This window comes from Electrona antarctica (assembly GCF_951216825.1).
Source record: "Electrona antarctica genome assembly, chromosome: 5".
Taxonomy (NCBI): Eukaryota; Metazoa; Chordata; class Actinopteri; order Myctophiformes; family Myctophidae; genus Electrona; species Electrona antarctica.
This window is the reverse complement of record NC_136810.1, coordinates 44,152,949-44,168,970: the sequence shown is the minus strand read 5'-3', so window position 1 is coordinate 44,168,970 and position 16,022 is coordinate 44,152,949. Positions and strand designations below refer to the sequence as shown.

Here is a 16,022-nt window from a genome sequence, read left to right as displayed (position 1 = left end):
TCTAGGCTTCATACTTAGTGGCTTTTTGATCACATAATATGATTCCAATTTTACAGAATATGATATTCACTTATACTTATAATATAATATATACGATGCCTCACCACCATACTCTGTGGCTAATTGGCAGCAGAATATGGTTCTAGTTATACACACATATATTCATATACACAATACACATACACACAAGTTAACTTTGACTACTGTCCATTTATATATTCCATTTTTATTTTTCGGCCGAATATCTGAGCGAATTTCGGAGGACGTAAAAAGAAAAGCGACCTCACTTTATGTCAATCACGTTTGCACACTGCTGCTGAATATTTTGTCCGTATACAGTACTTTTTTTCCCCGGACCGGGTCATGAACATCCTCCTGCAGTACAGTACTTGAGTAAATGTACTTAGTTACTTTCCACCACTGTTAATTGGTCTGGCATCAGGACTTCTGTACTCATTCCTCAGTAACGCCACAGATCCCTGGCTGAAAGAAAAGCCATTTGAATTTTTGTTTTATGTGTTTTGTTTTGTTTTATTGTGCCTTACAGGGAAATTGTACTTTAAATGTACTTGATTAACAGATTCACTGTATTAGTTATAATATATTTTTGAAACGCCCTTTGCTTTGTGTCTTTGTATGTATGTTTAAGAAGCATTGTGGTCTTCCATTGTCTGTGTTATTTTTGGTTTGTTTGTTTTGACATCAACAGTGTGAGCTACTGCCTCTCTTTCTTTTTTTAACCACTTTAAGCCCTACAGTGTATACACTTTTTAGTATGGCGAAGAGCAGGCCCAGATTGGATGGTCTGGCAATTCTGTCAGATGCCAGAAGGCCTGGGCAGTCATGAGGCCTGAGCCAAAAAAGAAAAAGTGGCGATTTTGGGCCGGTGAAGACCACAAATGCCAGGGCCGATTTTCTGTGTCAGTCCGTTTTTCACTATTTTCTTGGGGGGAAATTCAAAATATACTTACTGTACCAAAGTCAAAGTACTCATTATAAATTTCACATTTAACATTTAACATTCTTTTTTGTTTTGTTTGTTTTTTAACAAAAAATAGACAATCTACAAGCTTGTAGAGCGGAACTTGTAGATAGTCTATTCTCGAAATATAAAAATAGGGCTGAAGTGGTTAATGTATGTTTTGTAGCCTATTAATAATCTAAATCTGCAAAGTAACTACCAACTAAAGTTTTCAAATAAGTTTAGCGGAGTAAAAAGGTACAATATTTGCCTCTGACACTATAGTGGAGTAGAAGTATAAAATATATCGCACAACAATTGTACAGTACTTTGAGTAAATGTAACGTACTTGAGTAAATGTACTATAGTTACTTTCCACCACTGAGACTAAGTTTTATATTTAAAAGCTGAAGTTGGGTTAATTGTATTCCTCCTTAAAGGAGATCAGGAAAAATACATCTGCAGCAAATGTCCCGCAGTGATTGTCATCTTTGTCTACAAATATACATTTTACACTGTAAATTATTTGTAAAGCATCTGGTGTTTACAATGGGTTATTCAGTACTTGGAAGTTTTAACTGAGATGTATTTTTAGAGCACTTTTTGTAAACAAGAAAATAACAATTGCAGCACAATAAATCAAGTGGAAATTGTAAGTGAACTTATTGTAGTCTTTTTATTATTGTGGTTATTATTATAATGTATTATTATATTATTATTATTATTATTATTGTTTAAAAGCCACAACTCAGAACTTAATGAATGGAATGTTCATTTTTTATACATTCTGTAAGATGTGAATGGACTGTGGTATTCATTAACCTATTCTAGTATACTATGCATCACTAGCCCTTACCCGTTGTGAGATATTGCACCCCCCCTTGTGGCCGTGGGGGTACTATGCCCTGTGTGCGTTTTAATTCACTAATAAATTAATTATTAATCTATAATTTGTTGACATTCGGTTAATTGTAGTATGATGATATGATGATGATGATGATGATGATGATGATAAGACGGTGTCACAAAGGAAATTGATGAGCCTCACTGCGCTTGGGAAAAAGCTGTTTTGTTCATCCTGCTTGTCCTGGCCTTAATGCTCCTGTACCTCTTCCCAGAGGGTAGGAGGACAAACAGGCCATGGGACGGATTATGGGAGTCCCTAATAATGCTGGTGGCTCTTCTGGCACAGCGCTCTGTATAGAGCACTAGCAAGGAGGGAACAGAGGCACCAATGATCCTCCCAGCTGTCTTCACCACCATTCGGCTGATGTTGCTCTTGTACCTTGAGACTGCCGAACCAGGAGGTGAAGCTGTAAGTGAGGATGGACTTGACGGTGCCCCTGTAGAAGGTGTACATGCTGCCACTTCCAAAATGTTCTTCTCTACTGTCCTCATCAACAACATCTGGTGTATTAGCTGTGGCATCTGAGAAGTCCACACACACACACACACACACACACACACACACACACACACACACACACACACACACACACACACACACACACACATCCCCTAAAGTTCACAAGGGGCCATGTACAAAGTTGAACTAATCTGTAATCTGGCACAAAATCTTTTGTTTATTTCATTTTTTTTAAATACATTGTTTTTTTATTTAAAATTTTACCTGAAAGTTTAAAATAAAGATTATCAAATCAAATCAAAAGATTTACAGTATATCAACATTTTCAAGATTTTTCCTCCACACTATGCCTATTTGTTAAAAAAAAGTCAGTCTTACATTTAATTGACATTGACATTGAAAACATATTCTTCATACATTAAGTTAACAACAAATGTGGGACGGCGGTGGCTCAGGGGTAGAGTGGCCGAATGCCTGGTAACCACAAGGTTGCCAGTTCGAACCCGGGCTCCCCCAGAGTTAGTGTCGAAGTGTCCTCGAGCAAGACACTGAACCCCTAATTGCTCCCGATGTGCTTGCATGGTTTTCGCCGCCATCAGTGTATGAATGTGTGTGTGAATGGGTGAATGTAATGCACAATCTATGTAAAGCGCCTTGGATAAAGGCACTATATAAATGCACCATTTACCATTTAACAATAACAGTTCTGTAGATCTGCTATTTTCAAAAAATGTAAGATTTCTGATTAATTATCTACTGACTAGTCAAAGTAGCCTACAATATTTTCCTCTGAGTTGTGGTAGAATAGAAGTAACCAGTATTTGGGGGAACAGCTATAGCAGTGGTTCCCAAAGTGGGGTCCGGGGTCCTTGAGGGAGTTCCAGGGGGTCCCCAGCTAAGTGATAGGAACCAAATAGACCCTTATGGGTCTGTAACTCAGAGAGTGTACAAATGGAACCAAATGGACCCGTTCCATTTGTACACTCTCTGAGTTAAATAAACAGTGATTTTACAATATACATTGGGGGTCCCAGGGATAGAAATGCCATTAAATGGGGGGCCGTAGCCTAATTCAGGTCAAACCGGGGGGTCCTTGAAATGAAAATTGTTGAAAATCACTGTTAGAGCCGTAAAAAAGTCTTCTCTTATGGGGGTCCTTGGCATATATTTTCAAATGGGGGTCCAAGGACGGGTCCTTGACATGAACAAGTTTGGGAACCACTGAGCTATAGGGACGATGCCGTTGTATTGGTATTATGGTAATAGGATCCAGTTTTACTAGGAATTGAAATCAGTGGTGGAAAGTACATTTACTTGAGTAAAAGTTTGAGGTACTTTTACTGTATTATTTCCAATTTTCAGTACTTCTCCACGTACATATCTCGGAGGAAAATATTATAGCCTAAGCTTATTTACTCCACTACAATTATGGAAAGTAAGTAACTTTAGTTAGCCTACTATAGTTACTATAACTTCAGGCCTATTTCAAGCCCACTACGTTGTGATGTGGCACATTGTGAGCTTGTAGATCGGCTATTTTCAAAATATTTAAATAATAGCCTACATTTTGGGGTAGGCTACTTGTGAAATGGGACATTATTCTGCACAATGAGTAGCCTACTTTTACATTTGATTTTTCATACCAATACTTTTCTACGTTTACTCAAGTAAATCTTTAATTCCGGACGTTTACTTCAACATTGCAGTATTGGTACTTTTACTTAAAGCAACAAGAAAAAGGAGAAAAAAGTGACTATACTTTTTCCACCACGATTGATTTGAAATTGAAATAGAAACCAGCTGTTGCTGTTCTGTGTGCAAGTTTTTCTCGCCCCCTAGTGGCGAAAAAAAGAAAACTTCTGGGAACTCAGGTTAGTGGGTAAATTGATCCGCGCGTCAAAGCGTTTTGTCCCCGAGGGCTTGCCGTACTCGATCAAGTTTACTATAACAATGATGGCGACTGACTGTCATCTCAAACTTTTCACAGAGTGACAGACAAACTTATCTGGCTGATATGGCGTCGACGTTGACCCCCCTGCGTCTGCATTTAGGATGACCGCTCCTCTGGCAACTTTTCAAACTTAACAGGACATCCGGTTATAAAACAAACAACCGTATTTAATTATTTATTCTAAAATGCCAACCATCATCAACATCATCATCATCAACAGCCGGCTAGGAGGAGACTGAAGAGGAGAACAGAGATAGCTAGCGATGCTAGACTGTTTGTAAGCTGTGTAAAGTTTGTTGACTAACAGTCCGAGTGCGAATGCGACTGATTAAAAGACTTGAGATTTTTGATATTTAGTCGACTAGACTTAAGACTAAACAATAATCATAGGATATGACTTTCAGACTGAAATAAAAGGTGTCACAATTTGCTGTAAAAATTAACACTGCAAGTTGTGTGTTGAGGAGGAGGAGGATTGCGGAAGGAAGCTACTTCTGTGTGTCGTGTCGTGCCGGGTTCAAATCATAACGTCATCATGATGGCATTATTTTGGGGGCGTTTAGATTAGAAACGGGGCCATTCAGGGGGGTCAAAGTAGACCCAGAAAGCTGGGAATGTGTCGCTTAGGACTCCGCTACAGTGTGAGCCACTGCCTGCGGGCAGCCATGAGCAGGCTGGACGAGGTGAACGGAGAGGTCAACATGTGGTCGTCTGTCCGCCTCCTGGGCTGCCTGTCCGGCCTCAACCTGGCGGTGGCGCTCTGCCTGGGCCTGTACGTGCGCTGGGAGAAGACCCAGGAGGATGCCACCATCCTGGTCGCCTCCGTGCTGGCCCTGTTCGCCCTGGGCATCGCCAGCATACTCTACTACTACTTCAGGTATTGATTGTACATTATTGACTACTGTAGGAGAGGATGATACTCATGATTATCATGAGTATCATTTAAGTCCTAGTTATAGCTTAAAATGGCTTTTCAAAGTCCTAGTCCTAGTTATAGCTTAAAATGGCTTTTTAAATGCATAAGTCCAGATGAATAGTAGTACAGTAATAATGTAATTTGACCTCCGACTAATTGCAAAAAAAATACAAACTCAGCGGATTTTTTTATCTTCAATATATCCTGAATAACAGAAGAAAAGTTCCCTGGAATTGTCTGAGGGGAAAGTTTTGAAAATGTCATGTAAAGTATGGCCAGAAGGAAAACGATATGCACGACATCCCAGTTTCAGAATACGGTGCAGGACCCAAAAAATGACTGAATGAAGAAAAAAGTGGAATGTCCGCACACGATTGGCCCCTCTCGGGACCCTCTGTAAAGTTTGTTTACACTGGACTTTACATAGGGTCCCTCCCCATCGGTCCCAAGCTAAATGGTATACAGACGGACTTTCCGTCTGTATACCTGATCTGATACCTGGTCTGAAATTATCTCTTCCTTCCTTCACTTCCTTATTGACATCCCATTGTACCGCCTCCAGCACCGGAACTGGCTAGCTGCGACAGAGCAGGGACCGATGGGGAGGGACCCTATGTAAAGTCCAGTGTAAACAAACTTTACAGAGGGTGCCGAGAGGGGCTAGCACACGATATAGTTCTGCTCCCCGTCTTTATATTTCAACCTAAATACAACAACGTTTCGCCCCTCCGGGCTTTCTCAAGTTCCAATTTGAGAAAGCCTGTAAAGTATGGCCACCATTGACAACCTATATAAGGTTTTTTCTAAATGTCATTATGCTTTAAGTATCATGTGACGTGTCAAACTGGCCCCTTTCGGGACCCTCGAAAGGGGCTATGGGTTTTCATGATTCTGAATTCATTCCAAGCATTAGTTTTGCACGAAAAACACTCCTTGGGCTGACCATAGCGGTCAGCACATTTGGGCAAGTGGCTATGGCCGAATTGAGTGTTTTTCGTGCAAAACTAAGGCAAAGTTTTTTTTCTGTTATTTTAGATACAAAATCAGCTGAGTTTGAGTGTTACACCAGGGCTCCACCGGGCGCGTCCGCATCGCGTCTCCGTCACCGTCAGGGAATGTTCAATGAAGGGTGGCTCCACTGCCCACGTTGCGTGACGCGTGCATTAAAATTGAACCGGTGCGTTTTTTGCTATACAAATGTGGTTAAATATGTCTTTTTGCCTTCCTCCAAGGCTGGGCAGGGGCCTGCTGCAATCAAAGTCTTGTGGCCTTCCTCCAGCATGGAGAGGCTGGGCAGGGGCCTGCTGCACCTGTGGTTAAATCAAAGTCTTGTTGCCTTCCTCCAGCATGGAGAGGCTGGGCAGGGGCCTGCTGCACCTGTGGTTAAATAAGTCTTGTTGCCTTCCTCCAGCATGGAGAGGCTGGGCAGGGGCCTGCTGCACCTGTGGTTAAATCAAAGTCTTGTTGCCTTCCTCCAGCATGGAGAGGCTGGGCAGGTGCCTGCTGTACCTGTGGTTAAATCAAAGTCTTGTTGCCTTCCTCCAGCATGGAGAGGCTGGGCAGGGGCCTGCTGTACCTGTGGTTAAATCAAAGTCTTGTTGCCTTCCTCCAGCATGGAGAGGCTGGGCAGGGGCCTGCTGTACCTGTGGTTAAATAAGTCTTGTTGCCTTCCTCCAGCATGGAGAGGCTGGGCAGGGGCCTGCTGTACCTGTGGTTAAATCAAAGTCTTGTTGCCTTCCTCCAGCATGGAGAGGCTGGGCAGGGGCCTGCTGCACCTGTGGTTAAATCAAAGTCTTGTTACCTTCCTCCAGCATGGAGAGGCTGGGCAGGGGCCTGCTGCACCTGTGGTTAAATAAGTCTTGTTGCCTTCCTCCAGCATGGAGAGGCTGGGCAGGGGCCTGCTGTACCTGTGGTTAAATCAAAGTCTTGTTGCCTTCCTCCAGCATGAAGAGGCTGGGCAGGGGCCTGCTGCACCTGTGGTTAAATCAAAGTCTTGTTGCCTTCCTCCAGCATGAAGAGGCTGGGCAGGGGCCTGCTGCACCTGTGGTTGGGCTTTTTGCTGGGTCTGCTGTGCTTCCTCAACACCCTGGAGCTCCAGAGCGACGTGAAGGAGAAGGCCACCTGCTACATCCTGCTGGCCAGCCTGCTGTTGAGGTAGGCTGGTTGATTACAGTAATAAAGTACCCATTTAGACCTGAGGCAGATTCTAAAAAAGTCTTCTAAATCCTAAAGGATTTCTGAAAAACCTATGTTTCTATGTCAGTGGTGCTCAACCTTGTTCATGTCAAGGACCCCCAGAATTATTAGTTCTGAAAGAATATATATATATTTTCAAAGATTTGCGCCACATTTTCACGATTTAAAAAAAATAGCAAATCTACAAGCTCGTAGCGCTGCACTCTGTGCCGCAATATGGGCTTGTAGATCTGTTATGTTTCAATAGATAAAGTATAACATAATGCTTAAACACCGAAAGGGGTTCCTGTCCTGAATGGGTTAAAACCCTGCAGCTGAGGTAGGCTGGTTGATTGATGGAATACTTAACAGTTTGCAAAAAGTACAATTACAATAATACTAAAAGGAGCCCCTGCACTGTATTCGATGCATCAAGACCTGATATAAAGACATACAATACTAAGGTATTAATGATTTCATTCAATCGCCAGTGCACCTGCAGTGACCTTGGCTTAACCAGCCACACATGTGTCGGACTGTTGCATGTTGGACTGTACAGTACATCGGACCAACGTATGTGCCCCTGTTTTTGCAAGCTAGACGACAGGTGCTCTTTTATGGCTTTGTGCCCGTGGGCGTTTCTCACTCATTTGAAGTACGGTAGTTAGACGGGACATGGGCTGCTAGAATTATCTTGCTGCTCCGTTGACGGCCCAATCATGAAATAGGGAAAGTCCTGTCTGAATGAACATATTCAAAAAACATATTCAGCTTTGATTATCCTCCTTGTCTCTGTCAAGACTGTTTAAAGGAGCATTCAGTGATTTGGGTGATTTGGAAAACCACCCAGTCCGCCCCGGTAACAAAATGTGCACATGCACGCTCTACAGTGGGGGGAAGTGCAACAAGCCAATAGCATGTGCACCAAGGCCCGCCCCCACTCGATCATGATTGGAGGAAGGCCCCTCTCATCCTGATTGGATGAAGGCTTTGCCACCCGCCACCAAAACTGAAACTAGGGTTTTTTGACCCCAGGGGCTCACTGGGGACAGGGAGGAACTCCTTATATGGTCAGCACACTCTATAGTAGGGAGGATTATCCAGAAAAAAATAAGTGATATTTGAATTAAGTCAAATCACTGAATATACCTTTAATACAAATCTACTGATGTTATGAGAAACTTTCTATTCTGTCAAACTTTTTTGTTTTTCCAAGTAGCTAAAGTAAAAGGACTCATTATGCCCATTTCAGAATCATACGTCATCTTATTGGACTAATTATTTATTGATCAATACTGAGGCAATTTGAAAATAAAACAGTTTAAATCATTAAATAGTCTTAATCAAAACGTTTTAAATAAATCATGAAATGGACTCCGTCCATAACTGTAGTTCCCTTTTTCAGAAGGTGGCATAAAAATGTCCTGTTTCTGTGTTAGTTTTCCATAGCTTTGTTTGATTGGCTCAGCACAGCACATTTGAACTGGAAAAACACCTACACCTTCATATGTTTCAAATCTGATGCTGAGCCAATCAAATTAAGCTATGCATTGAGGAAAAACTGGACCAGGAACAGGAAATATTTATACCACTGACTGTCTGGAAAGAGGAACTACAGTTATGCTCAGAGCTTATTGATTTGAAGTTGTATGTATCGCCCAGACCTACTCACTTTTCCTGGCCATGCCCACTGTTGGAGTGTGGAGTGGGATGGGGTTTGAATATCAAGGGATTTCCTGTTTACCGGTGTTGCCATGTATGCTTAACATAAGCGACTTTGGGCTAGAGCCAAGCTTTTCATGCAGCTGCAATGTTGGCGAGTTTGACGTCAACAGTGTACAGTAACTTGACGTTCTCTTTACCTCGTTGTAATCAGGACGCTGTGGGCCCTGCTGGCGAGGATGTGCGGGTGCACCAGACAGCGGCCAGCCTTCCTCACCTCGGCAGAGCTGCTGGAGCTGACAGGCTTTGCCGTGGCGAGCGCCACACTGCTGCTCTCCCACACCAAGGTTAGAAGATGTTGACATTTAGTTTTTCTAATTCAGTATGTTTTAATTCGTTTTTTAAGAGGCGGGTTCGCTAGTTTTTATTTTTGAAAATGCTATTTAGTTGTGAGCTTGTTGTAGCTCTGCTCATTTCAGCACAACACCCGAGCGCAACCAAACTTCTACTGGATCTCTTTCCCACTAGTTCCTCTAGTCCCTTTAGTCTAGTTTTTATTTGATGAAATTGATGACACATTTACTCTTGGTTTTAATCATCATAGGTTAGTTTTTATTTAGTTTTCGTCAGTCTGCGAACACTATATACCCTATTGGCCTGAATATAAGATAAGACTATTTTTTTTCCAATGGAAATATTCTAAAAAGCGGGGTCGTATTATAATCGGAGACTAGACTATTTGACATTCAATGTTGTTTTTTCCACCAAAAAATGAGGGTCGTCTTCTAATCAGAGTGGTCTTCTATTCGGGACAATACGGTATTAACCTTGATGCTCCCTCTCCCGCCAGTCCCTGAGTGTGGCCGTGCTCTCCGTGGCTCTGGCCAGCGTCATGGTGTCCCTGCGGACCAAGGCCCTGCTGGCGCTGCCCGCCCTGGTGCTCTTCTCCCTGCTCAGCGGGCTGCTGTTCTTCAGGTCGCTGGCCGTGGACACCAACCCCTTCGCCCTGGCCTGCTTCTACACTCGGCTGCTCTGTGAGCCTCTGCTGGACGTCTACTTCAGTGGCCTGTCTGTGACCGAGCGATGGCAGCCCTTCCTGGTGGGTATTCTAGAGCAGGGGTTCCCAGAGTGTGGTCTGGGTACCCCCAAGGGTCCTTGAGGGAGTTCCAGGGGGTCCCCAGCTAAATTTCGAACCAAATGGACCCTTATGGGTCTGTAACTCAGAGTTGTACAAATGGACCATTTGTACAATCTCAGAGTTAAATTAACATTTTTACTATATAAATTGGGGGTCCCAGAGATAGAAATGCCATTAAATGGGAGTCCGTAGCCTAATGCATGTCAAACGTGACGGTCCTTGAAATTAAACTGGTTGAGAATCACTGCTAGTGGTTATGGGGGGTCCCTGGCATGTATTTTGTAATGTGGTTCCGCGGGCTAATGACTGTCAATGTCTGTCAACGTCTTAGCCCGTGACCCGAAAAATAAATTGGACGTTTTACAGGGACACAAACTAGTGAAAATAGCCCATCTACAATCTTTAATTTCTTCATGAAATTACTGAAAGATTGGCAAACGTGCATTTCCCGTCAGTCCATCCGTCACCCCACATCTCCATATGCCTCATGCCTCGTGACATCAGGGATGGAGATTCCTGATGGGTCCCTACCTCGTCCCTACCTCGACCCCCATCAAACCCTGTACACTCAAGACACTGCCACCCTTAGATCTCCATATATGGAGCTGACTTGTTCTGACATTCCATATGTTGATCTGACCTCATCAAACCCTGTACACTCAAGACACGCTCCATATATGGCCAGTGCTCGCCCAGAAGTCTGCTGTCACCCAGGCGGATGCGTGCACGCGACCTCGCCCTTGAGGTCGATTTCGTCTTACTGGTTTGAGCCTATTCTCTGTATGCTTGAGGTGAGTGAATGGTGGTTTAATATGTGATTATGGTGACAACCCTTAGGTGTGGCGAGGCTTGTGGCGGAGGCTCTCTCTGCTGCCCCTACTGGTGGTGGAGCTCACCTTCCTCATCCTGGCCAGCTTAAAGGTAGTATTAAAACGACTTGACTATATTGTTATTTAAAAAGGTGTGAATTGTTAAAATATTTTAATTCTTAAGGAGGGGTGGGTTAAAGATCATAGATTGGGTGTGAGGCACTGTCTGTTTAAAGGTAGTAAAACATTTTTTAGCATGATGAGCAAAATCAATCCTAACTTACATTGTTGGGTCATTAATATCAAATCTGTCTTCAAAGGTTTTTAAAAGTTGTGTTGAGAGTTTCTATATTGATGTGATGCTACTCATTGCTATAAATTGGTTTTAACCCATTCAGCACCCCTTTTGGTGTATTAATCGTTATGTTATACTTTAGCTGTGGAAAAATAGCCACGCTACGAGCTTGTAGATCTGCTATTTTTGAAAAAATGTGGTGCAAATCTTTGAATATATATTATTCCAGAGTAAACGTTTTTAACTCATCTTTCCTTCTGTGGGGTCCCTGGAACAACATATTTTCAGATGGGGGTCGGCGGCCAACATATAATTTTTGGGGGTTGTTGGCATGGAAATGTTTGAGAACTACTGACATAGAAACATAAGGTTTTTCAGAAAACTGTCATGATTTCGAAGACCTTTTGTAGAATCTTTTCTCGGGTCTAAATGGGTTAACCGAAAACACACGTATTGCCCCCCCCCCCCCTTTCCCCGTGGCAGCTGGCCAACCTGGAGCAGTGGTACGTGATGATCCCGGGCTTGGTGCTGTGCGGCCTGTTCTGGCTCATCTGCCACATGGTGTTTGTCATCACGTTGTGGGGCTTCCACACCAAGCTCAGCGAGTGCCAGAGGTTGTGCTTCGGCCAGACGGCAGGCTCCCTCAGCGGCCTGGATAAAGTCATGGCGTCCAAGGGCATGAGACACTTCTGCCTCATCTCTGAACGCCTGCTGCTCTTCACCCTGGTGGCCACGGGCCTCCTCGCTGGTCTCTCGTGGCAGGTAGGCTTTACTTTTGTTGTCTCCGCAATGTCAAAACGATTACTAGTTAGTTTAAACTCATCCCCCGCCAACGACGCCATTAACGTGTTATTTAATGATAAACATATAATGTTGGCTTACCAAACAAAGCTCTCGTCGATCGGCAGCTCCATGTTCGATTGGCTTTCCCTTCAGCCACAATGCATTGAAAAAAAGGAAGGTGGTGGATGAGGCCTTTCTAGTCCTTTTTATGAGAATTCCAGCACGGATCACGCTGGATGAATAAAGCGACTGTTCAGTGACTCAATAGCAAATCCCCGTGAATGCTCTTAGTTGCTCCATTCTGCTGAACTTTAGACTGAAGTTGAACCAGTGCTCTGACTGCGCCATGTAAATGTAAACGTGTTGCTCTCTCAGTCGTCCAACAGCCTGTTTGTCAGTGTGTTCCTGCTGGTCCTGCCCCTCGAGGCTCTGTTCCACGGCCTCTTCTACGAGCTGGCCAACTGTCTGGGAGGAACCTGCGTGGGCTACGCTGTCGTTATACCCACCAATTACTGCAGGTAAGACACATGCGTGGGCTGCGCTGTCGCTTTATTGTTTTAAATCTTGTTTAGTGTTGTGTTATTTCTCTCACTTTTATGTAAAGCACTTTGGGCTGCATTGGATGTCATGAAAGGTGCTATACTTTATTATTAAGGGGTCCTGAACATTTTGAAGACCCCTGGCCTAGAATTTGTTAATTGGACCAGTTATGACTTATGAGGAATTTGAAATCTGAAAGCCATATTTTCATGGAAACATTAAATCACCAGTGTTGTTATGGTTAAGTTTCAAAAAAACATAAGACACACTGATTTCTAATCGTCAACACCGTGACCGTAAATGTGGTTGCACACTGGACGCGTTTTTCGGAAAACCGATGGAGAAACGCAGCTAAAAACGCACTCGGTGTGTGTGTGGGGACCTTAACTTCTCTCTCTCTCTCTGTGTGTGTGTGTGTCTCAGTCCTGACGGCCAGCCCACCCTGCTGCCTCCGGAGCAGGTGCAGCGTCTGAACGCTCGCTCCACGGCCATGCTGAGCGCCGTGCAGCGCTTCTTCTCCCACCACCTGATCCAGACATTCGGCTGCGACTACTCCACCAGCGGCCTGGCGCTGGACGCCGTGCAGGCCAAGCTCAAGGCCTTCCTGGAGCTCCGCACGGCCGACGGGCCACGCCACGACACCTACGTGCTCTTCTACAGCGGACACACGCACCGCTCCGGGGAGTGGGCCTTGGCAGGTGAGAATGAATGCAGCACTGTTGTTGATTATCCCATCCATTCAGGACGGGAACCCCTTTTGGTGTTTTAGTTGTTATACTTGTTATACTTTAGCTGTTGGAAAAATTAATCGTCCAAAAACAACTTGGAATGGCCTCACCTGTAGCAGCAGCTCTGTTGGACTCCAAACACCGGCACGTAACCCTTGATTCCAACACCGATCCCCGACAGAAGCAGCATGTGTGATGCTCTATCCGATGGGCCCGACTGTTCTTTCATTATTATGGCTGCAGATATGCGCGTTTAAACTTTAACACATTCCGTAGGACGTCTGGAAGCGTCATAGGGAATCCAATCGAGGGATGCATTGGACGTGTGTACACGTCCTAGCGCATCCTCAATGATACCAGGCGAGAGAAGAATATTCTGAGTACTTTGTGCTCTACGGTCATATTAGCTTCCCGTTGACTTAGCTGTTAGCGCGGTAGAAAGAATGCCTCGTCTCTCCTAATCCAGAGTAAAAGCGGCCATGTCTTTCCGGCACCCCAGAGCTCCTATTTTGAAGGAATCCCAGGAATGATTGTGTTAATAGCGGTTCAAATGTAAAACGCTATCTGGAGCCTGGAGCTCCTCTTCTCCCCCGTGTAGGCCTACACTCTGTATGTTTGAGATTCCTCCTTCCCTGTGTGTCACTTCCCCTCTATGTAAACTTGTTTGGCGACATCAACCAGTTGTGAGTACTTTTTCCGTCACTGGCCAAAGAGTCCTCAGACGATGATCTTTGGGCATCTTGCGTTTGCCACCAGGGGGAGACACTCTCCGCCTGGACCACATCTTGACGTGGTGGAGGGAGAAGAACGGCGCCTCGTGTTCGCGCCTCATCCTCGTGCTGGACTGCGACAACTCTGCGCCTTGGGTGCGCGACATACGCAAGGTGGAGGGCCTCTACGTAGCCGTGCAAGGTATCTTATGATGTAGATTACATCAGTGGTTCCCAAAGTGGGGTCTGGGGTCCTTGAGGGAGTTCCAGGGGGTTCCCAGCTAAATGATAGTTTGGAACCAAATGGACCCTTATGGGTCTGTAACTCTGAGGTGTACAAATTGTACACCATTTGTAACATTGATTTTACAATATAATTTGCGTTCCCAGAGATAGAAATGCCATTAAATGGGCCTAATGCATGTCGAACTGGGGGTCCTTGAAATGAAACGGGTTGAGAATCACTGCTAGAGCCATACAGATATCCTCTTATGTGGGTCCTTGGTATATGTTTTGAAATTGTGGTCCGTGGGCTAATTAGTGTCAATTTGGGGGTCCCTGACATGAAAACCACACATGGTTGACACGCAGTTTGCACGCCAATCCCATGCACAACGCACTGAAGCGCACATTATACCACAGGTATCTGTATCTGATTGGTTGAGAATAGTTCTCTACCCGTGCTTCAAACGAGCATCACCGCACACCTAATAAAAACATTTAAAAAACAGCTGTGCTGGGCAGTCTCTGCAGGCAGTGGCTACCATCTAAGCTAGGTGTAAACACGCCCCCGTATTTTATTGAATATCTTTTTTTTAAGGGTAACTGTGGTATATTAAGTACGCACCTGCTTCTATGCTCGTGCACCTTATCTCAGATTATATGTAGATTTTTGCCACGATGGGGAACTTTGCACAAAAACTACTTTGACCCGCTCTTTCACTCTGTAAACGTGTGTGACAAATACAGCCGATTGTGATTGTCGTTCTGCAGGTGCGGAGCTGGTCTGTCCCAGGGACGTGGAGATGGAGGATGACGTGCCACGGCTCGGCGACTTCACGGCGCAGTGGGTGGAGTTCAACTGCAACGCGGCCAGCGACATCCGGTGGTCGGAGAGGGGCCGCACAGTCCGGGCTGCCTACGGCGTCTCGCGGCAATGGAGCGACTACACGCTGCACCTGCCCACGGGCAGCGACGTCACCGACCACTGGCGGACGTATTTCCCCCGGGTCACCTACCCGGTGGTGCAGCTAGCGCTGTGGTGCGGCGGCCTCAACCTGCTCTGGGCCTGCGGCGCCTGCCTACGGTGTCTCCGGAGGGTCAAACTCAACTGGTTCCCGCCGGGCGTGCTGGACACTGGCCAGGGCTTCAAGCTCGTCAAGTCCTGAAGGAGATTTGCACAGTCACAAAGGTTCTTTTTTTGCTTTTTATTTAGTGAAATGTATATATTTTTTCCACAGCTCGTGACTATTTTGTAGAAGTCCGTTTTTTGATATTGATGTGCAGACAAAAGTGGCAAATTATAGGAAGGTTCAGTTATTCTTTTCTCGCCTAATATTGAACCAGCTCAGAGTGTTTCCACTGAAGATGATTGGTTCAGAACCCTAAAAGTTGGTTCGGAACTGGAACCAAAGAATGGCCGCCGGTTCCAAGAATCTAGAACGTAACGAGTTCTAGAACCAAAGTTATTTTTTTTGGTGGAAAAGAGTTAAGGTCCTTTCAAACGTGAAGCGATTTAACGCACCTATAGTTCATTTTTAATGAGACCTGCAGTTTTTTTTTTTTTTGTACACGCGGAGAAGTCGAGGGGTGACAAGTAACGCAAGCGTATTTTCGTGAAATTGTCGCGCGTGCTCGTTTCGGGCACGCTTGCGTTGTCACGCCCCTCTTGAGCAGACCTGTCGTTCATCCAGGTGACAACGTCTGCGTTCACCGCTGCCCGTTTGGAAGGACCTTTAGTGAGGTGTTTATACAGTTGGGTGCCACCG

The 16,022-nt window shown here is 44.7% G+C and overlaps 1 protein-coding gene across 1 annotated transcript; it reads left to right on the top strand.

The window, feature by feature from the left end:
- The first annotated feature begins 4,288 nt into the window (after positions 1–4,288).
- Positions 4,289–15,795, top strand: tmem168b (transmembrane protein 168b). Its single transcript, XM_079501366.1, has 10 exons — positions 4,289–5,155; positions 7,205–7,348; positions 9,246–9,378; positions 9,882–10,130; positions 11,007–11,090; positions 11,757–12,035; positions 12,432–12,574; positions 13,020–13,294; positions 14,081–14,236; positions 15,028–15,795. The coding sequence occupies exons 1-10, from the start codon at positions 4,893–4,895 to the stop codon at positions 15,420–15,422; spliced, it is 2,121 nt and encodes a 706-aa protein (XP_079357492.1). The 5' UTR covers positions 4,289–4,892; the 3' UTR covers positions 15,423–15,795.
- The last annotated feature ends 227 nt before the right edge of the window (positions 15,796–16,022 follow it).

What these genes read in the sequence shown, in the direction of transcription:
- tmem168b (XM_079501366.1), top strand. Translation starts at nt 4,893, where the DNA reads ATGTGTCGCTTAGGACTCCGCTACAGTGTGAGCCACTGCCTGCGGGCA. An exon ending in TGCTGCTCTCCCACACCAAG is followed by an intron (nt 9,379 to 9,881) that starts GTTAGAAGATGT and finishes CTCTCCCGCCAG; the next exon opens with TCCCTGAGTGTGGCCGTGCT. An exon ending in TCATCCTGGCCAGCTTAAAG is followed by an intron (nt 11,091 to 11,756) that starts GTAGTATTAAAA and finishes TCCCCGTGGCAG; the next exon opens with CTGGCCAACCTGGAGCAGTG.